General features: G+C 42.5%; 2 protein-coding genes across 9 annotated transcripts in view; one reads left to right on the top strand and one right to left on the bottom strand.

The window, feature by feature from the left end:
* The window catches only part of CCDC146 (coiled-coil domain containing 146), a 113,434-nt gene extending 103,160 nt beyond the window's left edge, over window positions 1–10,274 (top strand). For 5 of the 6 annotated variants that reach the window (XM_032873287.1, XM_032873286.1, XM_032873288.1 and 2 more), the window contains 4 exons: window positions 3,843–3,971; window positions 4,531–4,668; window positions 8,407–8,655; window positions 9,975–10,274. In XM_032873287.1, coding sequence (XP_032729178.1) covers window positions 3,843–3,971; window positions 4,531–4,668; window positions 8,407–8,655; window positions 9,975–10,178 — 720 coding nt within the window. In that variant the 3' untranslated portion in view covers window positions 10,179–10,274. The remainder of the gene's footprint in view (window positions 1–3,842; window positions 3,972–4,530; window positions 4,669–8,406; window positions 8,656–9,974) is intronic. The other variant, XM_032873292.1, reaches the window with a different exon arrangement.
* A 2,301-nt stretch (window positions 10,275–12,575) lies between these two features.
* The window catches only part of GSAP (gamma-secretase activating protein), an 81,498-nt gene continuing 68,778 nt past the window's right edge, over window positions 12,576–25,295 (bottom strand). For all 3 annotated transcript variants that reach the window (XM_032873284.1, XM_032873285.1, XM_032873283.1), the window contains 8 exons: window positions 22,987–23,082; window positions 21,636–21,706; window positions 21,118–21,212; window positions 16,314–16,433; window positions 15,396–15,457; window positions 13,737–13,838; window positions 13,477–13,576; window positions 12,576–13,083 (listed from right to left, as the gene is read on the bottom strand). In XM_032873284.1, coding sequence (XP_032729175.1) covers window positions 12,992–13,083; window positions 13,477–13,576; window positions 13,737–13,838; window positions 15,396–15,457; window positions 16,314–16,433; window positions 21,118–21,212; window positions 21,636–21,706; window positions 22,987–23,082 — 738 coding nt within the window. In that variant the 3' untranslated portion in view covers window positions 12,576–12,991. The remainder of the gene's footprint in view (window positions 13,084–13,476; window positions 13,577–13,736; window positions 13,839–15,395; window positions 15,458–16,313; window positions 16,434–21,117; window positions 21,213–21,635; window positions 21,707–22,986; window positions 23,083–25,295) is intronic.

Raw genomic sequence — 25,295 nt, 5'->3', positions numbered from 1 at the left:
GTAGTTTCCTTGTCATTTAATGACCTGGTCTCTGATACGGTTTTTTTATTTTTTTATTATTTTTTTTTAAAGATTTGTATTTATTTATTTGGCAGAGAGAGAGAGACAGTGAGAGAAGGAACACAAACAGGGGGAGCTGCAGAGAGAGAGAGGGAGAAGCAGGCTTCCCGCTGAGCAGGGAGCCTGATACGGGACTCGATCTCAGGACCCTGGGATCATCACCCGAGCTGAAGGCAGACGCTCGATGACTGAGCCACCCAGGCACCCCGACACACGGTCTTTTTAAAAGTGGAATAAAACCAAGCAATTTAAACATGAATAAATAAATATGTAGTATATGCTTAAATAATGAATATAAAGCTACCTTCTTCACATGCAATAATTGTATTTTTTTAAATGAAAATAGAAGAAAAAAACTAAAAAAATTGTGGCTTACACATTTCCCCACTGCCTCAATGTAGCAGGAACAAATTTTAACCTATCATGTTTTCTAAAATGTCAGGTTTGTTTTCAAGTTTTTTGGGATGATGAAATTAAAATATGTTTGGTTAATGAAGTTGTGAAAAAACACAAAAATTTTTAAAAAATGAAATTCTATTCCCAAGATATAATCACTATTAAAATTATCAAAAATCTGGAAGCAATCCATCCAGTCTTTTTCAAGGTTTATAAATCAATGGTTTTCATTAGCTCACGCGGCAGTTTTGGGTCCATTTTGTTTTGTTGTTGTTGTTTTCTGTTTAATCATGTCATGGGGATTCACATGACTTTGAGGAACAGGATGATGGGTCCACCATATATTTTAGGCCATATGAATGTGTGAATGCTGTATCAGTGATAGGATCATTCATTGTGCACAAATGTGCTAAGGTTCTGATTCCAGTGTTTGTTTTTTAAGCCTTAAATTCTCCTATTCACTTCCTCCCTAAGTGTAGCCAGTGTAGATGGATTGACTGGAACACCCCAAGGCGTCCCTCAGGCCTCCAAGGTATCCCCCTCAGGATTCCAGTGGCTCTGACTCCTGTGACTAGTGAGCCACTCATTTGAGGGATCCCCTCATCAGCACACACACCACCTGGCTCACTTCTGTGCCGGGTCAGTGCCGAATTCAGAACTTGCTCCTTCCTTGGCCTACCTACACAAAACCATTCCGGCAAGACCTTGGTCTGCGAACTGATTGAAGGTTTGGGGCAACAGCATGAAGGTGTACATTACAGAAATGTGAGGAACTGCAAATTCAGTATCAGACATCCATGCCTTGCAAAGATCTGCAGGTACCCGTCACTGGTACCATCCACAGGCGCGTTAGCCCGTGTAGCACCCTCGCCCAGCTCCATTCCCTTGACCTGTCTTTCCACCTCTCAACCCCTTCTCCTCTCCACAGCCTCACCTCCTAAGACTGTCCCCCAAGCACTCCACACTTGTCATGATTTTACAGAATAATTTGTTCCTTCCAGCTCCTTCCCAAAACACAGCCTCAGGGCCATCTTCAACCAAAACACAGCCTCAGGGCCATCTTCAACGGTACCAAACTATTGAGATGCCCAGCAGAACAAAAGCACTTTCAATTCAGTAAGATCCACAACAGAAGAATTCTCTGTCTACTGTGTAAGCCTTGTTAATCGCAAATCAGTACTTCCACACAGTGGATAAAATTCATTGTCCTTAAAATATATGCACTTGGCATTTCATTATACGGAACCAGTTATCTGATGTGAAATATAAATTCAGTTGACCCAAGAGGAAAATTTATTTAAACTTTTATGCCTGATAGGAGTCTTTTCCATTCTGACTGCCTATGAACTGAGACATGTGGGTTATGTGTCATCATCAGTTACCCGTCCTGCCAGAGTTCATTCTAAGCTTAAGAATGTTGAATAGAAAGTTTCCCATTAGTCTTCAAAGTCCACTTAATTATTTATCTACTCAGCACAAATTACATGGGCTCTCTGAAGGACATGATGTAAAATTTCGAGCCTTAGGCAAATCATTTTTGTACCCTGCCTTGCCCTGGTGGATCCCTGTCATATCCTGTTATTTGTCACAGCTGCAGTGTTTTGTGATTGGTTTGTTTTTGTTTTTGTTTTTTCAAAGTCTTCCCATTTTTTGCATCATTTCCAGAATTCCCCTAAGGTTTGTAATTTTTCAATTGTTTGAAACAGTTTTTAATTGTCTAACAGTCTAATCCAAGGATTATCATGAATCATATTTTCCCGGTGCTTATAATAATAGCTCCTTTTTAGGGATCTTGGAAGTCACGTGAACTATTTTAGGACACACTGTTTTGTATAAAAATAGTAAACATGGGGATTGAGGAGGGCACTTGTGATGAGCACTGGTGTATGTGTGAGTCACCAAATTCTACACCTGAAACCAATATTATAGTGTGTGTTAACTAACTGTAATTTAAATAAAAACTTAAAAAAAAGAAAAAGTAAACAGATTTCCTCAGAGACCCATGGGGAAATAAGAGCAATCAAGGTACTAATTTGATAAGCAAGCACTGTATTTTTGTTCCTTATTTAATTTCCTAATTAAGAAACAGAAACATTAATCATTGTTAATAATAAATGGAATAATTATATATTTATGCCTGTTTATGTATATATGTATACTTTAACTCCGTATTAAGGGCAATTAAGCAATATTGAGAGGGAGAAAAAGGAAAAAAATAAATTATGTCACTATTTTAAATTCTTTTTGTGAGGAGAAGGCGAATACATGAATTAAAGATTAAATTATACCCGTATCAGTCTGGGACATGTTGTGAAGTACATGAGATGTGTGCTCTCAGTTAATGAGTCAGCCCCATTGGACTGGGCCTTACCTTCGCATTTGATAGTTGAGGCAACTAAGGTTTAGAGAGGATAAGTGATTTGCTTAAGATTCTACAGGTTTTCAGTAGAAAAGTTGAAAATGATGAATCTTGGGGGAGCCTGGGTGGCTCAGGTGGTTAAGCATCTGCCCTCGGCTCAGGTCATGATCTCAGGGTCCTGGGATCGGGTCCCGCATCAGGGTCCCGCATCGGGTCCCGATCGGGTCCCTGCTGAGGAGGGAGCTTGCTTCTCCCTCTCCCTCTGCTGCTCCCCCTGCTTGTGCTCTCTACTCTGTCAAATAAATAAACAAAATTTTAAAAAAGAGAAAGAAAAAGAAATGATGACTCTTGGTTTTCACAGTGTTCTACACCTCTCCCCATAAAATGAAACTAAGTGTGACTGCCTCTCCTACTTGGGAGCTCCCTTATTTCTTCATCTACTTCAAAGTCTCATTAAAGCAACAAGTATCGTTGAAATATGAAACATTATATTAAGGCAGTTAGCAAAAAAGGTAAAAATAGTTCAGGCTGTTTCCTCACAGACCTATACACTGTATTGACCTAATAATTAAGATCTTTATTCTTTGGGAAGCCATTAAACCTATTGCCAACAAAGGGTTATAAGCTGGAGTCTTGTATGTTGTCCGCCTTGTATATTGTCTACTTTGGCTTCTATAACAACCTAAAATGAAGAGGTCAGTTCTGTATAGTTTGAGCTGTGCAACCACACAGCATCCCATAGGTATGACACAAAGGACTGGTTGTCATCAGCTCTTCCTTTGATGACTCAGAACTCACTGCCTTGCTTCAGAGAACAGTTACAGGGCATCACCCTCACGGTACCATGGGTGAGCAGACTTACTGTTCAACCCAGGTCCCGGCTCATGGGATGTTAGAGGAGTTCTCTTCCACCTTTGCCTGGATGGATCCTTCCAAAAGACTTTGAAGACCCTGGGCTATGTGGTTTTAAAATTTACTGAGCAATACAGTTAGTTTTGAAGTTAATGTTTCCTTCTTTGTTTAACAGTTTTCTCAGTGTACAGACAGAATAAAAGACCTGGAGAAAAAATTCATAAATCCTGAGGATGAGAGCAGAATCCGCTTCATTCCAGGAAAAGATATGACCCAAGAAGAAATGATCAAAAAATTAGATGCAGTAAGCATTCTTTCTTATAATAGTGTCTACTAGTCCCTTGTTGATCAGTGTCCCAGTGGTCTGTGGTACTGTTTCATCTGATGCTGACAGATTTTTTCCCCCATCCCTCACTCTTCTAACCACTAATACAGTCCTTTCATCGTAATTCAGTAACAAAAGCTAAGCTTGTTTCTAATCCTTGCCAGAAAGAAAGAAAACCTGAGTGGTTTCAAGATGCCCCCTTTTGTCTCATAGCCCAAAGGAACAATTTTGGCATCTTTAGTGGATTAATTTGTCTTCCCGATGGGGACGTATCAGAGGAATGGCAACATGGAAACTGGGTGGAGCTGAGAGGGTGACCTTCTGCCATGGAGAGAAAGCCTTCCCAGGGCTGTCTGGAGGGGGTTGGATCGAGGAAAGTCTTGGCCTAGCCCAGTGCTAAAGACTTTCCTAGAGCCAGCTTGCAATTGTGTAAAAACAATGTGTCTTCATTAAGGGGAAAAAATAGTGCTCTAATTAAGAAAGATTTTTGACATGCATGACTCTTTTGTCCTTTTATTGAATTTGTTTTCAACTCTAGCTGGAACTACAGCTGGCCAAGAAGGAGGAGAAGTTACTGGAAAAGGACTTCATCTATGAACAGGTGTCCCGGCTCACTGACAGGCTCTGCAGCAAAACTCAGGCCTACAAGCAGGACACGCTGCTCTTAGCCAAGAAGGTCTGCCTGAGACCCTGCCTTGTCCCTTCTGCCCACAGGCCTTTCATTTCCCACAGACTGTCGTTATTTATCCAGAGCAGGGCTGGAGAGATACATAAAGATGTAGAATTGAAGATGTAAAGATGAATATTAGGAAATTATCCAAAATAGTTTTCAGTCTTGTTCCCTGAATGAATATTCACTTTATACTGGGCAAACTTAAGCTTTTCTTTCTTTTTTTTTTTTTTTAAAGATTTTATTTATTTATTTGACAGAGAGAGAGAGAGCAAGAAAGGAAATACAAGCAGAGAGTGTGGGAGAGGGAGAAGCAGGCTCCCCGCTGAGCAGGGAGCCCAATGCAGGGCTCCATCCCAGGACCCTGGGATCATGACTTGAGCTGAAGGCAGATGCTTAACGACTGAGCCACCCAGGCGCCCCAAACTTAAGCTTTTCTTTCTTTCTTTCTTTCTTTTCTTTTTTTTTTTTTTGAAGATTTTATTTGTTTATTTGACAGAGATCACAAGTAGGCAGAGAGGCAGGCAGAGAGAGAGAGGAGGAAGCAGGCTCTCCGATGAGCAGAGAACCTGAAGCGGGACTTGATCCCAGGATCCTGAGATCATGACCTGAACCAAAGGCAGAGGCTTTAACCCACTGAGCCACCCAGGCACCCAAACTTAAGCTTTTCATGACAGTTTACAAGTTTCACTTAACATGGCACCTATTCAAAATAAGTTACTACCCTTGTATTTCATTTGCCAAGTTAAAGCGTTTCTAGTTCCTTGCGCTTAGAGGGCCTCACTTATCCAGCAGTCCACATGAAAACACCCCCAATCCAGAACTCAGCCAGGACCCAGGAACAGACAGGGACTATTACAAGAGAACAGCAATCACATGACACCCATGCCTAGTAGTCGTAATTTCATACGTTTAAAATATGAGAACTGCTGGAATCAAAGCTACCCGGTCAGGCTAGGCCTGCTCGAGCGGCCCTGGAAGGTGCAGCTGGCAGGCAGGAGGTTGGTGATTGAGGAGAGGAAGGGTCTCGCACCACTGGGCAGTGAGAGGACCCCCCCAACCCCCGCTCACCTGGCCTTCTGGCCCCCAGGAGCCTCCTGCTGTGACAGCAGAGGGATTTGGGTCAGCAATAGTTACTGAACCTGCTGTGTGCTCCCCTCGTGAGCACATGAGGCTGTGAGGGCAGAAGCAAAGAGGAAGGGACACATGGTCCACACCTAGTGTCGGGAGACAGGTAAAAAAATAGACCATGGTAACACCCACACCCGTGATGGTGGGCTCCTGGCAGCAGCGACTGTTCCTCATTCTTTTTCTTCTTTTTTTAAAGATTTTATTTGAGAAAAAGAGAGAGAGGGAGAGAATGTGTGTGTGTGTGCGCGTGCACGCACATGCACAGGGGGAGAGGCAGAAGGAAGGGGAGAGAATCTCAAGCAGACCCCCTGCTGAGTGCAGAGCCCCACTCTGGGCTTGATCACATGACTCTGAGATCACAACCTGAGCCAAAACCAGAAGTTTGACACTTACCCAAATGAGCCACTCAGGCGTCCCTCGCTCCTCGTTCTCCTTAATTTCCCCAGTGCCTAGTGTGCAGTAAACTCAAGAAAAGTGTTTATCAAATGAGTGAACATTCAGTCCCATCCTAGAAACAGTTCTGGCGCACTAAAACAGAAAATCACTGTAAATCTCAGGTCTCCTTTGCTGTCTTTATTAGGCTTTTACAGGACTGCTCTGAGGACTTCGCCAGCCAGCTGGTCCCTCAGTCCCTGGGCTTGTGTGTAATTCACAACTTTACTTCAGAAAATAAGAAATGTTAAGACTTCTGTAGTCTTGTGAACTTTGCCTGAATTAGCATTCTCGATGTTTCTTTAAATGTTGCCTCCCTTCCTTTTGCAAATGAATTTCCCTTTCTTTAGGGTAAGTCTGTTTTCAGGGAGGGCTGGCTTGTGGAAGCTGTTGGCAGAGTCTGTCCGGAAGTCAACTGTAATGCTAGAGAAATGCACATGGTGGCGATTGCCGCCTGGGTGGGTTCATTCCTAGGAGACAGCCTGTCTTTATCTCCCCCACCCCACCTGCCTTTCCCCACCTTTGCAGCTCTCTCCCTGGCTTTTTTTTTTTTTCCCTCCCCATTTAAAACTTTGTAGTAGGCAGAACTAGAAGGTAGAATGGTTCAGATTCCAGGTCTGTGATTTACCAATACAAGTGAATGACCTCGAGGAGGATACATAAACCATCTTAAAAATAAGTTTCCTAATCTGTGAAATCGGTATCAGTTTAAGTTGTAAGCATTCAATAGTTGAGAAGTGGCCTAATTCCTTGCGGGAGCTCAACAAGAATGCGTATCTCAAATCTCTCACCTTTCCTAGGGAGCTTAGGGCTCCTCTTACAGGTCTCCCAAGTGAACAGAAAATGGGAAGTCCCAGGGTGCCTGGGTGGAAAAGTTGGTTAAGCATCTAACTCTTGATTTTTGGCTCAGGTCATGATCTTAGGGTTGTGAGATTGAGCCCCATTTCCATCCTGGGCACTGAGACTGTTTAAGATACTCTCCCTCTCCCCCACCCCTCTCCTTCTAAATAAAAGGGGTGGGGGGAAATCCCAGTGGAAGACCGAGCAGCTCAGAAGCCCAGAGTAACACCGTTACTCTGGAGAAGAAAAGGAGGTTGGCCAGTCACACCCACATACACACAACATTCAAGTGTGCCAAAACTGATGAATTAGTGCAATTTAAGATAATGACTCACCATTGAAGCTTTAGTTTCCTAAAAATTACTGCAGTGTAGAACAGTTTTTAAAATGTATTTTCCTTATTCCTTTAAAGAGACAATGTATATATAAGAATCAGTCGTTAAATTTTCAGAGAAAGATACATCACTGGCAGCAACATTTCTCTACACAAACGTACAGATAAACCAGTGTATGCTCTACTAGGAGAAGAAAGTGTTTCAAGATCAGGTGTAGTTTTTGGAAACTCATATGTCAGTGTACCCCGGTTCAAAGGCCTGGAGGATTAAAATAGAATAGAATTAATTATTTCCTTCGTTCAACATTGTTTTAATTGTGCTTGGTGTCTATGTTCCACTTAGTCCTATCTTTCAATTCTTTGATGATAACTAGCTGGTGTGAAATCGTAAACATACACACAGAACAAGAAACATTTCCTTTCAAATTACTGGCCAGATTTTCCCCAGGTTCAGCTCATGTTTGTTTATGACCAAATAATGATACATCCCAGGAAGTATGATCAATAATGCAACCACAATGAGATATGATATTTTCCGTTAAAAATAATTTCAGATGCAGGACCGCTGCTGATTATCTTCTGTAAGTAACAAGTAATTTTTGGATATAGATTTGGTCCTACCAGATTTTTTCCTGCTAGATGAGTGACAAATTAAAAACATGGCAAAATTAGGCCAGAAACTTAGACATCAAGAATACCCTGTCCCCTTCTCCTTAACACCTCTTAAAAATAAAGGGACTATTTCTTCTCAGTGCTATGCACTTGGAACTCTATTAACCAGATGAGCAGATCTGTTTCTTCTCCATCCTATCCTTATTTACACAGCCAAGGTATTGGCCTCAATCTCTGAGATCTCCTCTAATTCTTATTTTTCTCTGCATTCCCCCTTAAACTCTCCTTCCTTCAGGGAAGAATGCCCCCGACCAGCCTAGACAGCCCTCAGCCCTCCATTTTCTTAACTCTTCATGGAAGGTATGTAGTCTAAGCCTTGGGCACTTTCATTCTAGATGAACGGCTACCGGAAAAAGATCAGAGATGCTACGGAACAAATGATGGCTCTCGTTGCTGAGCTGTCCATGAAACAAGCTCTGGCCATTGAACTCCAAAAGGAAGTCAGAGAGAAAGAAGACTTCATCTTCTCTTGCAGTTCCAGGATAGAAAAGGGTCTGCCACTCAATAAAGACATTGAGAGAGAATGGTTGAAGGTACTTCGAGATGAAGAAATGTATGCTTTGGCCATCGCTGAAAAATCTCGGGTAAGCTTTGCTTCCTTGTCACATTGGTAAAGAGTGCCAGGAAGGGCCATTTTCAGGGATTTCAGTCCTCCCGAAATAGAAGAAAAATTCCCACTCTACCACACACCTAGTTCTGACAATCATTAGAAAGTTTTGCTTAAGACAGGATGTAGACAAGTCAAAATCATAGTCCAGAGTGCCATAATATTCTCCAGAAAGCCCTCACTGAGCACCAAGGCCCACCCCACAGTCTTACGACATGGCCTCTGTGGCATTCAGCCATTGGCAGGATGGTGGCTCAGCTGGCTCTGGTTTTATCCATACGTCTTTAGTCTCTGTCCTTGTATCCCTACTCAGACCATACCTTATTCTCCCATATCTGGCTATCAGGGGCCCCCACAGCACACTGCAAGGCCTTCAGCATCTTCCAGGTGCCACAGCCTTCTGCAGACTCTGCTCCTCGGTCTGTGTCATAGGCCTCAAGATCACATCTTTCTTCTCCTGCCACTGGCCTCAGTCTAGGCCTATCACTGACTGTGCCCGCATGATGGGTGCCAAGTCTTGCCTACTCCTATGACCTTTTAATATTTTTACAATGGAATTGGGCATCTTTCTAAGAAGACTACATCCTGGAGATCTACAACTCAGAGACTATCAAGTAGATATCCCGCAAGGGATCATTATTCACTCCCTAACCCAGGAACACATGCCTTCCAAATACATACTAGGAGTATCTGAAAATAGGATCAGATTTGTAATCCCCATAGTGCCCAAGACTGTTTTTTAGGGCATTAAGATTTTACCTGTGGTGTCCCAGCTGTCATTTATCTGTCTCCATTATTTAGAGTTCTTAATACCATAAGAACTTCCTCTGTTCTCCAGAAGCACAGGCAGAATCCTGAGCCCCTTGAGGTTCGAAGCAAACTGCTGACCACATCTCTCCTCTGGTTCTACTTTACTCCTTAGTTCCTCCTTTGTAACATTTGCTCACCAATGAGTACTCCAGCGTTTTTCAAAAACATGGAAATAATTAGTGCTCGATGAAAGGTACTGAAGCTGGAATACAGGGAATTTAGGACCCGCTAACCAGTTTATGAACGCTAAACCTCAGGAACAGAATGATGCTTGAGCCACATGGGTCATTCCCAGGAGAGGAGTGTGTATGTGTGTGTGCATGTGTGTGTAGTGACTCCACCCTCATACCCGCCTATCCCTTTGGGAAAATATCAATCAGCACAGCCTAAGGCTGCTCAGACCCAGCTGTGTCTGCTGGACCCTAAGTATGAAGTGACTTCAGTATAATTTTCAGGAGACTAAAAAGGAAAAATCATTCTTTGCAGGAGTTCTTGGTAACAGATAACCGCCAGCTGCCCAGTGGTGTTTATACAACTGCAGAGCCACGTCCAAATGCCTACATCCCAGAGGCAGAGGCCACTCTTCCTTTGCCCAAACCGTATGGTGCCTTGGCTCCTTTCAAGCCCAGTGAACCGGGGGCCAATATGAGGCACATAAGGAAACCTGTTACAAAGCCAATTGAAATCTGAGCATGTGAACCAATCTGGGCTTCTAAAGGAGACACTTTAATCAGGCTTCCTCATATGCACAGCTGGAAAGTATCAGTATAGCAGCTCTAAATTACAAATACAGTATAGCAGCTCTAAATTATAAATACAGTGTCCACAATCGACCAACAATGGACAACAACATGGCTTCCTTTCACACTCATCAGCAACTACATTTTACATGATGTTACATAGAATTTTCCTACAGTTATGTCCAAGCATATTTCTGTATTTTTTTCTTTTTTTCCCTTTATATACCATCTTTTAGAAATATGTAGTTAAAAAAAGAAAAATAAATTTTCAATGCAGTACAGAAATTGGCAGTGGGTCTTTGTTTATTAAAGAAGAAAAATGCACATACTCTTCAATACACTCACTTGAAAAAGATAGAATGATTGTTTGAAAAGTAAAATATCCCAAGTATCACAGAGGTTATAATTTACTTTGTTAAATAGTTGCATTTGAAGTTCATGTTGGTAAATGTAAATCAAGTAAAAAGCAGTAAGGAAGCTTGTCCTTCTTAAAGTAATATTATGGTCATTCTTTTTACAAGTAAAGAGTCCTTTTGCCACAAAAATAGTTATACTCTAATTTATCTTTCTTATAAATCTAGATTTTTTTTTTACAATGTCATATACAAATAAACCTGTGATTAAGTTCTGACTCCAGATTTTTAAAAATTTCAATGAAAACATTTACAGCTTTGCGTATAGCAGAGTTGGAAAATGAGGCCAGTTCCACTTACTTTGTTACTCTGATTTTATTGCATTTTACCTAAGTATATTTTCCTAATTCTGTTTTTATATTTTCTCATGTATGAAAATACCCAAGTGGATTTGAAAACTGATTTTACCTCATCAATATGTTCAAGCCATATTTCATATTGGGGTCAGGTATGGATTTTATGTCACAATTCTGGAAGTGAGAAATACCACATTCCTCCTTCTTTTTTTTTTTTTTTTTTTAAATGAAACAAAATCTGTTTCAAGTCCCCATCCTGCCAGAACAGAGGGAAATTTAATCTCATCCTCAGCCTCCAAGTTAGTCCTGAATCTAAGTTGGTTGTTTTATAAAGTTATTAAAAAGCAAAGTGCCCGTGATAAATAACAGTGTGATTAACACAAAGAAACACTGCACACTTTAACAAAGCTCCTGGGTTGCAGGGATCCAAAAAATAGACCTATAGGAATGATGTAAGAATGGAAATATAATTTTTTAACAGAAAGGGATGAATGTTTAAGTATTACAGCCCGTGCTACTGGTGCACACAGAAGGGGCCACCGTGTGCCAGCACAGTGGGGAGTCACAAACTGATGGACCAGTTTATCTGGTCCCTTAAGCGTATATAAGATTTCAGTAAGTGGGGAGGGACTTCCAGGTGGGGAAAATAGCCTGAGCCAGGCTCGGAAGTAAGAAGACAAAAGCTGTTCAAGGCCCAGTGAACTGCCCTGGCTGGAACAGCATGTTCGTGTTGGGGGAACCATGTCAGGCTGGGATTCAGGAAGCCCTGCATGTGGAGGAGTTTGTGTCTTATCCTGTAACGAATGGCTGTGAGCAGAAAAGCGACAGGACCAGTGTCGATGTAAGTCGGACGACTGGGACTTCAGAAAGACAGCGTAACAACGCAAGTATGAAAGGGTAGGGGGTGAAAAATAATGATCTTCTCAAGAGAAGAGAGTCTAACATGCTGACAGGGCTCTGATATTTTGAGCCTCTGTGACGACTACATATTTGACCAAAAAGGGAAATTCTGTAGGAGAGGGCAATTTTGGGAACTCAAGTATGATTTTAGAAGAGAAGTTGAATGACTGTACTACCTAGTGATAATCAGAATCATGACAATTCCGCAAGTTCCCTGTGAGAAACTGTGAAGAGAGAAAAGCAAAGGGCACGGGCTGACTCAGGTAAGCGACCACCGTTATGGGTCAGAATGAAGCACTATAAAAGAGAGGGGGAAGAAAAAAGAAAAGGGGGAGAACTAGTTAGGTGTCCTTGGGGGCCTCAGAGATAGAACATGCTCGCGGGCTCACGATTCCTGGCTGGAATAAAAGCGCTATGTTCAAAAAATGAGAGGCCAAAACCTTCAGTGTTTCTTTTTTTTTTTTTTTTTTAATGTCAAGATATTACTAAATCAAACTTTTATAAATACAAAAAACTTTAACATATTACAGCACAGTTCCATCTGAACCATCACAAAGACAAATCCTACTCTTCAGGCCGTTATGTACACACTGCTGTATGGGACAAATTACCCACTACTGGACATAGCCAGATTTGACCCAGTCCAAGTCCCCAGTTCCCAGTTCAGTTCTTTGAAAAGTATCCTCTTTCCAAATACAGTCCTTCCGTAACGAATTTTTCTGCTTCTCATATGTATGCTATCTTCAATGACACATCTAGTTTTTGTTCTTCTAAGCACTGTCCCCTACATTTTTTTAAAGCATATTTTATTTCAGAGTGCAAAAGTGAGTATAAAGTCACTTTGGGCCTATGAAGTCATTAGGAAGATAAGCCACTAGGAAGATAAGCTGCGAAGTCACCCCTGAGGACACGTCATGCTTCTCAGACCGTTCTGTCACCCCTGTCCACTTGACGGCTTGTCTGCTTTTGAAAGCCAGGGTGAGGTATAGTAGTTTAATTCTGTCTGAACGAGTACCAGACTGAAATTCAGATGGCTTAACAATGTATTCTGATTTGGGTTACCAATTGTAAATATTGGTAAAGGACTCTTGACGGAAGTCAAGCTAATGAGCAAGACTGAAACATCGGGAGTGGATACAACTGCACGTTCTTTTTTACAAGCCTAAGAGCATCGTGGTGTGTTTCAGAGCTGCTTCCTCCACAAATTTTGCATCCACATTGTCATGTCCTTCAAAAGCTAACAGAGCTGGAAAAGTAAGGGGGAAAGAGTTACTACGTAGCCATGGAACTTCTAGAATCACATTGTGCCTGCGGCTCACTGAAATCGTAATTATTTTATATTTTAGTAAAACACTTTACTCTGAAAATGTGTTCTTAAAATTCATTCTACCTCAGCCCCCAAGAAAGGTCATTTGCACCAACTGAATGGGTTTTGAAACCTCTTAAACCCTTTTAAAACCAAATTCTTTTGGTAATTTACTCTGGGAATGAAATTGTATGCTACTAATTAAAACCAGCTGCAGCAGGACTACTTAGAAGCAAGGGGTAGTCCGGAAAGAAAAGGATCCACACAAGTGAATTGGGACAGCCATGTCAAGAGAAAGAGCAGGAAAGCCCAAGGGCGTGTGAGTGATGTTACCTCGATTGGAAGATTCTATATCTGCCAGTATTTCAATGAAGTAGTTCAGAGGCAGGAACTCCACACTGCCTGGCGACTTGTCAATCATAGAACTCCGGGGCTACAAGGGAAACCACGTCTGCTATTAGCTGATTTTCCAAAACAAGCACGAACTTAAAAAAGAGGGCAAAGAACTACAGTTGCTGTCTCTGCCGACACGCTGAAACGGGCGAATAGGATCCAACAACACTTTGTGGGGCCGTGCTCGCTCGCACACTCACCTGTTTCTTATAGTTCAGCAGCAGTACCCTCACGTGGTTCCGGGAAATAATGTTAGAACTCATAGGATGATCCCAAAGGCGACAGATCTTCTGACCAATAAGCTATTAGGCAAATCGAAAAATATGTAGCGTGGGATTTTTAGGGCATTGAAACTACTCTGTGCAATACCGTAATGATGGACCCATTGTATTATATGTCTGTCCAGATGCACAGAATGAACAACACCGAAAGCGAACCCTGATGTTAACTATGGACTTAGGGTTATGGTGATGCGTCAGTGCAAGTTCATCAGTGGGAACACAGGGACCGCGGCGGTGGGGGATGTTGGTCATAGGGGACGCTCTGCACGTGTGGAGGCAGAGGGCTGGATGGGGACTCTCTGGACCTTGCACTTAATTTTCCTGTGAACTTAAAACTACTCTAAAGAAATTAAGTCAATAACAACAATAAAAGAATGCAAAAATATAGAGAGGAGAATGTAGCTTATCCTGTTATCAAGTACACATACCTTATAGCTACCTATAATTTAAGAAGGATTACTTCCAAGTAGCTGGTTAGTCTACAGGAGAGGCCCTTTATGGTTAATGACCCTTGAAGAAAGACCCTCTCCTATGAGGTGTGCCTCTGAATTTTGAATAAATACTCCCTTAAATTCAACCCCGAGGAGAGTCAGTTATTCACTGATGTTGCCAAATTCTTTTGAAATGGAGTTCATCTGCCACTCTTCAAAATGGGGTACCTGCAAACTCTAAGTGAGGTCTCGACAGGAAGAGGCATGTTCTCGCTAATGTTTGCCCAGAAAATTTTAATTCCCTAAGAGTTTGAGGCAAAAAAAGGAATGAAAGAAAAAATCAAATGTAGAGACCAAACTAAATGTTCAGAGACTTTCCCCAGAGAGATCTAGCCATGGAAAATATGCTTTGTTTTCTATCCTTGCCTTTGCTTCAGTAAGCTGTGAGGAGGAGAGGGTGTTACAAAGGAAAACGATTAGGTCCAGAAGGCAGCGGACATCCCTTCATGGGAGGATTGTGCCAGAGATACAAGTGTTCAAGGTATGTAAACAGAGCAGAGAGCTGGCCCTGGGCTCGCAGGGTCATGAAGTTTGCAGATTCTGAGGCTCTGAAGACCTTGCTGTGGAATTTCATATTTTCATAGTATTTCTGACTCTGAGAGCTAATATCCCCCGTAAAAAACAAGGAGTGCCTGGCTAACCCTTTCTCTCATGTTTCTCGTTCTTCCTTCAACCTGGGAATGTTTTCCTGCTGTGGTAGAAATGGCAGTGAGAGGAAATGCAGTTCCAGAACCTTCTGACCTCACCTGTATTTAAATTTCTTATCAGTTTAAATGCCAAAAGCACATGTTTCCCCTCTCCCTCCCCTCAGACTCACAGATATAAATATTAGTGTGGTTTCCTAAGAGGAGAAAATGGCTAAATGTTTCAGGCAGGCTGTGCCAGGCAGTACAAACCCAGAGGAACAAGCACCCTGTCGGTGCGGCAGGGGTGGAGAAGGATGGGATGGATTTCTTGGAAAGGACTGAAAAGTGAAGCATTTCAATTGACTTTAGCCCAAAACAAGTAAATGCTCCCTTTGCAGGAAGAAACTGAAGGAGGTTCATACCAAGGCTTATGGAGAGAATAAAACATAATTCAGGATTACCGGGGGAAGCCGCACAATGATGCTGAATTTTAGCTTTTCATTTTTCTCTGAATTGTCCAGATCTACAAAAAAGTTAGATGGGCAAATAAAACAAATCTCCATTTTAATCATCTGAGCAAACTAATAATACTTCAGTGGTTCATTCTGATAACACACACATCCCCACCCTGGATTTTCAAGCCAATTCCAACAATATCTTGAAAATTTTAGTTTGTGTCTCTCAGTACAAGGGCTGTCTCTTAATAAAGCAGTTCCTATATGGCATGGAGCATGGTTCTGTAACGAGCTGCTGCTCACAAAACAATTTTACTAGCTAAAAACAGAAGACACCTCGGGAAACAGCAAATACTTGAACATACGTTAACAAAACTCATCTCCAAAATACCACAACGAAGAATTTCAGCAAGGGATTACACTAGAGACTTTCAAGTTCTGGTTCCCACCAGCACTGCCTCTCTCCATTTCCCTTGTACTTCAGTCTAAGTCTGAGATGACAGAGTTAATCAGCTGAAAGTAAGCCATTTCATGACATTTTCTTGAGAAGGCTTCAGAGTCTCCTATCCTCAAGTGCCCTCGTGTACAGAGAAGGAATGTAATAGCCGTGTGGGGCTTGAGAAGCCCTTTGGGGCCTCTTGAAGGCCTAAGGCACTTTAAATTAGCCCAAAGTCTGGTTACAGGAAATGAACTGTACTCAGCAGGACAAGCTGCCTCATTTGCGGAGTCCACTATAAAAGGCAAATGAGGATCCCCTTGTTTCAATATTGAGGATTTCAAGATTTAATGTTGAGCATTAAACCGAGCACAGATGGCCCTGCACGCAGCAGGGCCCTGTGTGACCACACGGGTGGCACACCACGGAGCCAACCCTCGTGGGGCTCAGAGCAGGGTGGGCTCTGTGGTGAACTTGGAGCCTCTTACCCTTCATGAGCCTCGTGACGGCTGTTTCAGTGAGAAGCAACACTCCGTTATCGAAGTAATGCAGCAGGTTATGCAAAGGGAGGCAGTGGACGCCGAGCATCGTATGCAGAGTGTGAAAACCTAGATGAGAGATCGGGAGGGTAAACAGGGTCAGCCAGCGTCTCCAGCCTTCTGGAGGGAGAGAACTCAATGACGTTAATAAAGCCCTTAGCCCAGTGCCTTGGCACCTAGAGTCTAACACATGCTGCTTGAAGACAGGTCCAAGTCCCCTGCTTTGTGTTATCATGACTAAGGATTGTGCTGAGTAGATATGAGTTCCCAGCAAGCATGTGTGTCCCTTCCTAGGCAAAAGGACAAAAAGAGTCCAAGGCCTGGGTGAGGAAAAACCATTTTACAGCTTAATAGACTTGCAATTCTGCAGTAAGATGGCAAAAGAGAACAATTAACAGAAGAGCTTCAAACTCCAGGTGCCCAGGCTAGAAGGCTGACACATGGGGACCACCTTGTTGACACAGAAATTTTGAACCAGTAGGGGACAGTCTGTCTACCTGACCTCTGTGTATGCCCTGAAGAAGGGCTTTTGAGGTCTGCTTGAACTAAATTAAAAAAAAAAAAAAAAATTTTAAATAGTATGGTCAGAGAGCAAATCTATAGGAATTCAACAGAGAAGGCAATGCTCCCCAAACCCAAGTCTCATGGGGAGGGCTACTCAAATGCTCAGAAATGGAGCGTTCTGAACACAGTATTATAATAAGCAATAAAAATGACATCCATGGGAGAAGATACCAGTCCAGGAGAGAATCAGAAAAGCCACCTTGGAAAAGAGAGCACACATGAGGGGAGCTGAGAAGGGTAAATGCAATTCCTGGTCATGGAAATGAGGCCAGAGAATATACAAAGAGGAGACAGTAGAAAGAGTCACCTGCATGAGCAGACCTGGACCAGAGTCCTGCTGTGTTGCTTACTAACTACAGGTAAGTAGCCTTTGTGAGACTCCATTTCTTCATCCCTGGAATGGAGCCACCAGTACACATTTCCCACATGGCTGCCTGGAGAACTAACACAAGGTCTATGAAGAGCCTGGCGTGTGAGAGAACAACAATGACCAGTAACAAACTCATCCCGAGGACTTCCATCTATGCACCGGCCAACTCGATCCTCATTCAACACCAAGAGGTGGGAACCACTCGATTCCCATTTTATCAATGGGGAAACCAGGATTCACAGGAGCTAAGAAAGTTGCCCAGGATCGTATCATTAGTAAGTTGCAGAGCTATATTTGAATGCAGGTTATGGGACTTTAGCCAACACTCTTACCCATGACAATTTCCTGCCCCAAGAACTGGTAGCTGGATCAATGCGGCAAGATGAACAGAGGCTGAAAGCTGCAAAAGTATGGGGCATGTTCAGAAAGTACTAAAAGACCCAGCTGAGATGGAATCAAGTGTATGAGAGGAATGGTAGGAGGTAAGGTTGGAAATTATTTAACAAATCTCTTCCAGACACTCAACAAGGAGCTGGGTGTACAATAATGAAAAAAACAGATCCCAAAGCTGCTCCCATCCACCTTCCAGTTTGATGGAAAGACAATCAAATAATCACAGAAATACATATTATTAAAAATGTGACCCATTTGGGGTGGCTGGGTGGCTCAGTCAGTTAAGCATTTGACTCCTGGTTTTGGCTCAGGTCATGATCTCAGGTTTGTGGGATCGAGCACCATCTCAGGTTCCAGGCTCACCGGGAAGTCTGTTTGAGATTCTCTCTCTCTCTCTCTCTCAATCCCTCCCCCAGCTCATGTGCGCATGCCTGCCCTCTCTCCCTCTGTCTCTCAAAATAAATAAAATCTTTTTTTAAAAAATGGCCAGTTCTATGAAGGCAAAAGCATAGAGTGCTCTGAGCGCACATGACAAGGATTGAATGCTGAATGACAGCAAGGATTTTCTTATTTAGTAGACTTTGGGGAGGGACACTGAAGGTTTCTGAGCAAGATGGAAAAATGATTTGAGTTTTACTCTCAGAATATTAAAATGGCAACAAACAAAGAATGGGCTGGGTACCAGTACCAGTACCAACAGTTTGCTATGGGAGGTACATGAGACATACGTGCTGGGAGGTCAGTGTGTGAACCTGCACCAGAGGTAACAAGGGCACAGATGGTGAAGGAGGAAGGAAGGGCTCAGAAGTGCGTGGCAACGCGTCCACACTCAGAAACAGATGGGGCATGGGTAGGGAAAACAAAGGATCACAGCCTAATCTTAGGAGCTGACATGACAAAGAAGTGATGCCCGAAGAGCAGGAACTTGAATTCAGAGAAGTCATGCAATGGTCTCTCCCTGAGCACATGAATCATGAGCAGTGAGGGACTGAGTCCTACGTCCTGGCCACATCAAGGGTCAGATAAAGTGCAGACTCTGCCCACAAGCAGATGTTAAGGGGCTGACAAGATGACTCTGCTGGCTTCCCTGAATCAATAAAACAAAAAATGAATTTTATTCACTCATCAACAACATGAGATTTTTCAAATGGATTTGGACATTCTTCCCAAGATTAAAAAAAGTTATGAAATTCATTCCGAAGAAGTTTATTGAAGGTTCCTATAGATTTCCTGGACTCGAAATTCCTCCTTCAGCCTGTATCCATGTCCTGAAGATCCTTGATGACCCTTCCTCCTCGGTCCCTGGGGCACAGCCCCACATCCAATAGTCCACTCTTGGCTTCCTCTGCATGTCAGCTCTGGGCAACAGAGCAAATTGGCTAAAAGTAGGCATCAGTTCCAAAACAGACCTTTTCCAGCCAAATCTAGTCCTCATCCTCCAGAGCCCCTGGCCTCCAATAGCCAGTGAGGGAAGCACAGGTCCCATTTAAACTACAAATGCTCCAGCTCCGAACCATGACTCCCTGTCACGGTCCTCCATCCCTTTATTCTTTAACCAATTGGGTTACAAGTTTCCAACACTTGGAACTCAGTTCTCACTAGCCAGCAGGCTTGGAAAGCAAGCACACATACACAAGTACACAAGCAAAAATCCTGTATTTACCCACACATGTGCACACCCACGTGACCCAGGGTCACTTTCCATGTCACATGAGGGAAACCAACATTTAAGAGAAAAGGAGAGAGATACTTGACTCATGGAAACAAACCATTAAGTCTATTCATAATAATTCTCAATCACTATGGATAACATTTTTCCACGTTTTCCCTCCTTACACATCCCTGGAAAGGAGTGTGATGCTCTGTAGAAAGTAAAGTTTTACAGTCTCCCAGGTGTAAAATTGCCCCCAGTAAGTCACTTCATTTATTTACAGATTTGGCTTGAGCATCCATGGTGAACAAATCTGAAAGTGTCAATCTAATCCTCTACCAACTCTTTTGTGTTAATGACAAATAATTAATGGTTGAAGCCACAAAGTCTTAATATAGTTTTCATGAAATCCTTCACTCTTCCTAGAGGCCAACTTGAATTTCCTATTCTATTGGGATAATTAAAAGTCATCAATTCTCCTCGTGAATGGTCACTGTCAGAATCTGATAAAATCAAAAGATAAGATAAGGTATATGGACAGAGAAAGCATGCAGGGCTCCAAACTGAGTTGGACGTATCACAAATGCAGACAAGTAGAGACGAGCTATGGGATTTCTGGGCCCAGAAATAGTCAATGTTTCGGCATCAACTATTTCAAATGGAATATAAAATTCAAGAGGCAGCACAGAACAGTCGTTAAAAGCACAGATTTTGGAGCCAGACTCCCTGGATTTGAATACTGGTTCTGTTACTTAATCACCATGTGACTTTCAGGCAAGTTATGTAACTTTCTGTGCCTCAGTTTCACCATCTATAAAATGGGAATAATATTCAGTGGAACCATATGAAAATGCCTTTTTTTTTTTTTTGGTCAAAAACTGGTTGGGTATTGATAATTTAATGTGGTTCAATTTAAGCTCCTATCATTTAGGACTGTTAGGAAAATTGAATGTGTTTATTTATGTAAAGTACTTATTGGTACAAAATGGGAACCGTCTACCTGTTGGCTTAAAACCAATGAGTAAAGGAATGAATTACCGATATATGATGTGATAGCTGCATATGAATAAATAAATTAAACTGGCTGATAAACATTATATAGACATAGCTATCATAAAGCTTAACACTCACCAAAAAATATATGTAATGAACACACGGCAGATAGGAGCTTATTTCTTTCTTATAATGAATACATGTTCCCAATTAGACGTCTGTTAATTTTTGTAACTGCTCTAATTTCTAGCATGGCACATGGAATATAATAAAAAAAAAGATCAACAAATGATTGTTTATTGAGTGAACAAATGACCGATTAAATGCATGACCACATACACACGTGCCAAGGGTGTTTTGAGGCCTGACTTGGTCCTGTTTCAAAATCTCAAGGGCGATCTTTAGCTTCCAAGCATTTTCTGACACCCAGCCAGACCCACTTCCTTCTGAGTGTTAACTTTCTCAATCAGATAAACTAAGCCTGCAGACATCAGAGAAAGATCTTACATCAGCTCTGCTGATTCAAAGTGTCCTAGCGAGTGCGTGGGGACCAGCTCCAGTTCCCTCAAGTCAGTGACGAGCCACAGTAGAATTTAACAAGTGGGGGAGATCTGGTCTGCAGAGACCAACATGAGGCCCTTCTCTCACAGTGACCCCAGACACACAAGTTCTCAGACACAGAAGGTCTCATCCTTAAATGCGTAAGGTGCCAAAGTCCGATGACCACGTGAAAAAGAAAGAACAAATGTATTACAACAAAGGACAAAAGAGCCAAGACTTACCAGGAGGCAGAGGTAAAAACAAAGTCCTAGTAGCTTCCAGAATCCTGGTCATGAGGTGAAAGACTGTAAATTCAGCAGCACTGGCCCGCCTGCCGCTGGGTAAAACAAAAGAGCGGCCATGAGCCGAGGGCTTCATCCCTAAATCTCCACTGGTCTGAGCAGTGGCTCTGAGTACCACAGAGAGACGGACTTCCCGCTAGGCCCTGTTGAAAGCCTCATGCCTAGAATCTAACCAGACGGCAGGCACATAAACAATCAGTTGCTTTAACTCCAATTCCCCTTCCTGGAGGTCCTGAGCTCACACACCCCTCGGTCCTCATCAACCATATCCCCGGGAAAGAGGGTGGGTGAAGCCACAGAGCCATTCCTTTAAATGCTGAGTGCAGAACCAAGACAGACAGGGTTGGGGCTGCTGACAAGTGCTTTCAATTGTTAGGTTCCAAAAAAGCTTTGCCCAAACAGGTAGCAATTAGAGTTGTCTTTATACACCTCGATCAGAGAGAGGGGGAAATGCGTACCAGTGGAGAAGCCGGGGGTGAAGATGGTGTTTCCTCCAGCTGGTTTCCAGGATTTGGCAAATGAGATCCAGCTGGAAGATAAAGACAGTATCTTACCCTTCGCCCACACCCTCTCCCTCGGGGTCCCCAGAGGGAGCCCTCCGCAGGCCTGACAGGCATGTTCAGGGAGCTGGCGTTTAGCCTGGGCCGGGACACAGAACCAGCCTTTCTGCAGTCAGTGCTGAGGTGCTGGAATCCAAAATGGAAAGAGTGAAAATGTGCACCAGAGTCTAACAGAGCCCCTTCTGTCTACACAGGCGGTGCCCCTGCTGAGCTTCCCCAGCCCTGGGTAACAGGACCTCTGCCCTCCGTGAAGGTCAAGCACAACTGGATTTACTCTAGGACTGTTACGTGACAAAGGCCAACAGCGGACAGTGAGAAGAAAGGAGACACAGAGCAGGACAGAGGCTCTGAGTGATGACTGTGGAGGATGACACACCTCAAGTGGAGGTCAGACCTTTGACTAGTCTCTCAGCAATAGCGCAGTCTCCAAGGGGGCTGTTGCGTGCCCTGAACCCCATGCCCTGCCTGCGCAGGCTAAGGACAGGGCACCAATCGGAAAGGATCTCCAAGTGGGCACAGATAAAAACACTATATTCTCAATGACACAGATTCTCAGTGTCTCTTCGGCTGAAGTCGGGTAAGATGACTTGGAAGCAATCCAGTCCGGGTCTGCAGCAACTTCCTCCATTCGTTTCAGAAAGCCCCACCGGCCACCCTGCTAAGGGGACTGCGAGACACAGCTGTTTGCTGCTGGGAAGGAACAGGCAGGTTTGGCTGCTGTCTGTGACTGTCAAGTCAGAAAGTGAGGGGTACTGAGTTTTCTAAAGCTACATCTCTTCTGCTTCTGGTCCTACTGGTTCCAGCGGTTGTTAATACAGACTGTGTTAAAACTTCTTTGTGATTAGGTACACAGAAGAGTGTTGCTTGAACATAAACCCTTAATACTATGGAAGGTGAAATTTAAGGTCAACAGAAAGATGATAGGTAGACATGTTAAATAGTTTGGCTATCAAAGGACAAAGAAGCAAGTTAATTCCAGCATGGGGAAGAGCAAAGCCACATTCATAAAGTGAGCTCCTCGATACCCTGTTTGAAGCGAGTATAATAAACCACTTTCATAACCAAATCCTCCTTGGTTTTTGTTGTTGTTGTTCTTTTTTCCCTTTTCTCAATCTATAGCATACCAAATATACCAGTGTGAGGACAGAAAATCTGCAAAAGTCTAATCGGAAAAATATCCTGAACCACAAACTGGGAGCTACATACTAGGGGAGTGGGGGCAGCAGGAAAGAGAAAAAGCAAAACCAACCAGTTTTGAAACGTAGTCCAGAACCATCTGTTCAATTTTCTTCTTTTCTATACCCTGTAGGTGTCTCAAAAGATGGTCTTTTAGCTCAGACACCATCTGAAAACAGGACATGGATTAGAAAAGTCACAACCTACCCACTCGCACCTGCTACTGGTTGAAACTAGATCCAATCATTAATACTCTTTACCAACACGAAAAATCCTGGACCCGAAGATCCCACTGGCGGAAACGCACAACCCACAGTGTTACTTTAATGGGCATAAATCAGGGACATGAGGAGTCACCCAGAGCCTAGCGAACAGCCAAGAGTCAGATTCCCAGCTGTGATGAGAATTCTCCAAAGAAGCTGAGGAAAGCCACTAACTTAGACGTCAAGGGCTCTGGGATCTACCAAAGGGTTGAAGTCTACTGGTCCCAGACCTGGAGAACTTACAGAAACAACTGCAAGCATGGAGTGACTGTGTTGATGCGGGGTGGGGGTGGGGGCTGTGGGGTGTTGGGGAGGTGTAGTGGGGAGTGGCATGCTTTGGGGCATTTGGAAGGACAGGGGCAGGAGTAAAAACGAAATGCATCAGGCACCTCCCTCTAGACATTCAGCACAGCCCCCTGACATGCAAAAGTAATGAAATTATTGATTCTATCACATCTAAACAGACTTGTATATCTACTCTATTCTCATCTTGGAGCTCACCAATCAGTGCAGTGTAGCATCCCAGCTCTCCCGGCCTTTTGCTCTTATGTCTCCTTCTCCTTTTTTTCCCTCTCTTTTGCCTAAAACAGCTGGAGGTCCTCCTCATTAGAGATCTTTGCACCAATAAACACCATGAGAATTGTACAATTAACACCATACCTGCACATATCTACTATGTTAGCAGATTTACATATCTGCTATATGTATACATACATATATGAGACCCTGAGCAAAACTTAGCCCATGGCATTCTGGGCCATTTGTTAATTAACTAGGCTTAAAATTTTTAAATTTTAAAAAAAGATCATTGCATGTTTTTTTGTGCTTTTCCATTTTTCTATGACAACCATAAAAATGAAACTTTAAATCACCCATAATCCTATCATCTGTGTTAACATTTTGGATTTTTTATTTTCCTTTTCTCCAGTGTGCACACTCATTCCAATGTTTTCTAATTTGCCCTTTATTTCATGTAATAGTTTATGTCATTGAATATTCTTTACCACGCTGGTTGTAATGGCTGCACAGTATTCAATTTTATGAAACAACTAGAATTGAACTATTTATTCTCCTCTTAAACATATGGGATACTTCTTACACTATTGTGAATACCACTAAAAAATCCCTTATACATGATTTGTTTGCCATATCCCCAATTATTTTCTTAAGCTAAATTCCTAGAAATAGAACTTGTTGGGTCATGTACTAAAGGTTTGAAACACTTTGCAGTGGATATGCTAATGGATATACTGGTTTCCAACTGCATTGTATAAGGCTGCCCAATTCCCCATATGCTGAACTTTGTTAGTGCGATTTTTTTTTTAAGATTTTATTTATTTATTTGTCAGAGAGAGAGAGTGAGCACAGGCAGACAGAGTGGCAGACAGAGGCAGAGGGAGAAGCAGGCTTCTTGCTGAGTAAGGAGCCTGATGTGGGACTCGATCCCAGGACACCGGGATCGTGACCTGAGCCGAAGGCAGCCGCTCAACCAACTGAGCCACCCAGGCGTCCCATGTTAGTGCGATTTTTGAACTTTGACAATTGGATAGGCAAGCACACACACACATTAATTTTTTATATTAGATTCCTTAATCTATCTGGTATTTCTGCTGGTTTATGGTATAAGGTGGTGGTATTTGGGATAGGAGGACTCTAATTGTCTTTTCCAGATAGACAGCCATTGATAGACTAAAAAAGTATTTCTTTCCAGTGATTTTTAAATGCCTAATTTTATCCTACACTAAAGATTCAAATTTAAACTAGAGTCTCCTGTCTATTTTGTACAAGCACCATATTGTTTCAATTACTGTAGATCAATAACACACTTAGCTATCTGGTAGTGTCAGTTCTACTCCTTTTTGTCAAGTGAGTCACCTGGTCAACTGTCAGACTTTTGGGTTATAACTTTATAAACCTAGATGCTGAGGATTCGGAAATGGAATAATGTTTTTCATTAACTTTTCTAACTGGTTAATCCTAATAAAAAAGAAAATCTATTTAGAATCACCAGCTTATTAACTTGTTCCTTAGTATTTTCCATTTCCCCTGGTGATTATTTTGTTTGTTGCATTAGACAATCATAGCATCTTCTTTTACTTTTGTTTCTTATTGCACTGTA

This window comes from Lontra canadensis, unplaced genomic scaffold (assembly GCF_010015895.1).
Source record: "Lontra canadensis isolate GAN:19392208 unplaced genomic scaffold, GSC_riverotter_1.0 scaffold48, whole genome shotgun sequence".
Classification (NCBI taxonomy): Eukaryota; Metazoa; Chordata; class Mammalia; order Carnivora; family Mustelidae; genus Lontra; species Lontra canadensis.
This window is presented reverse-complemented; position numbering and strand designations above follow the sequence as displayed.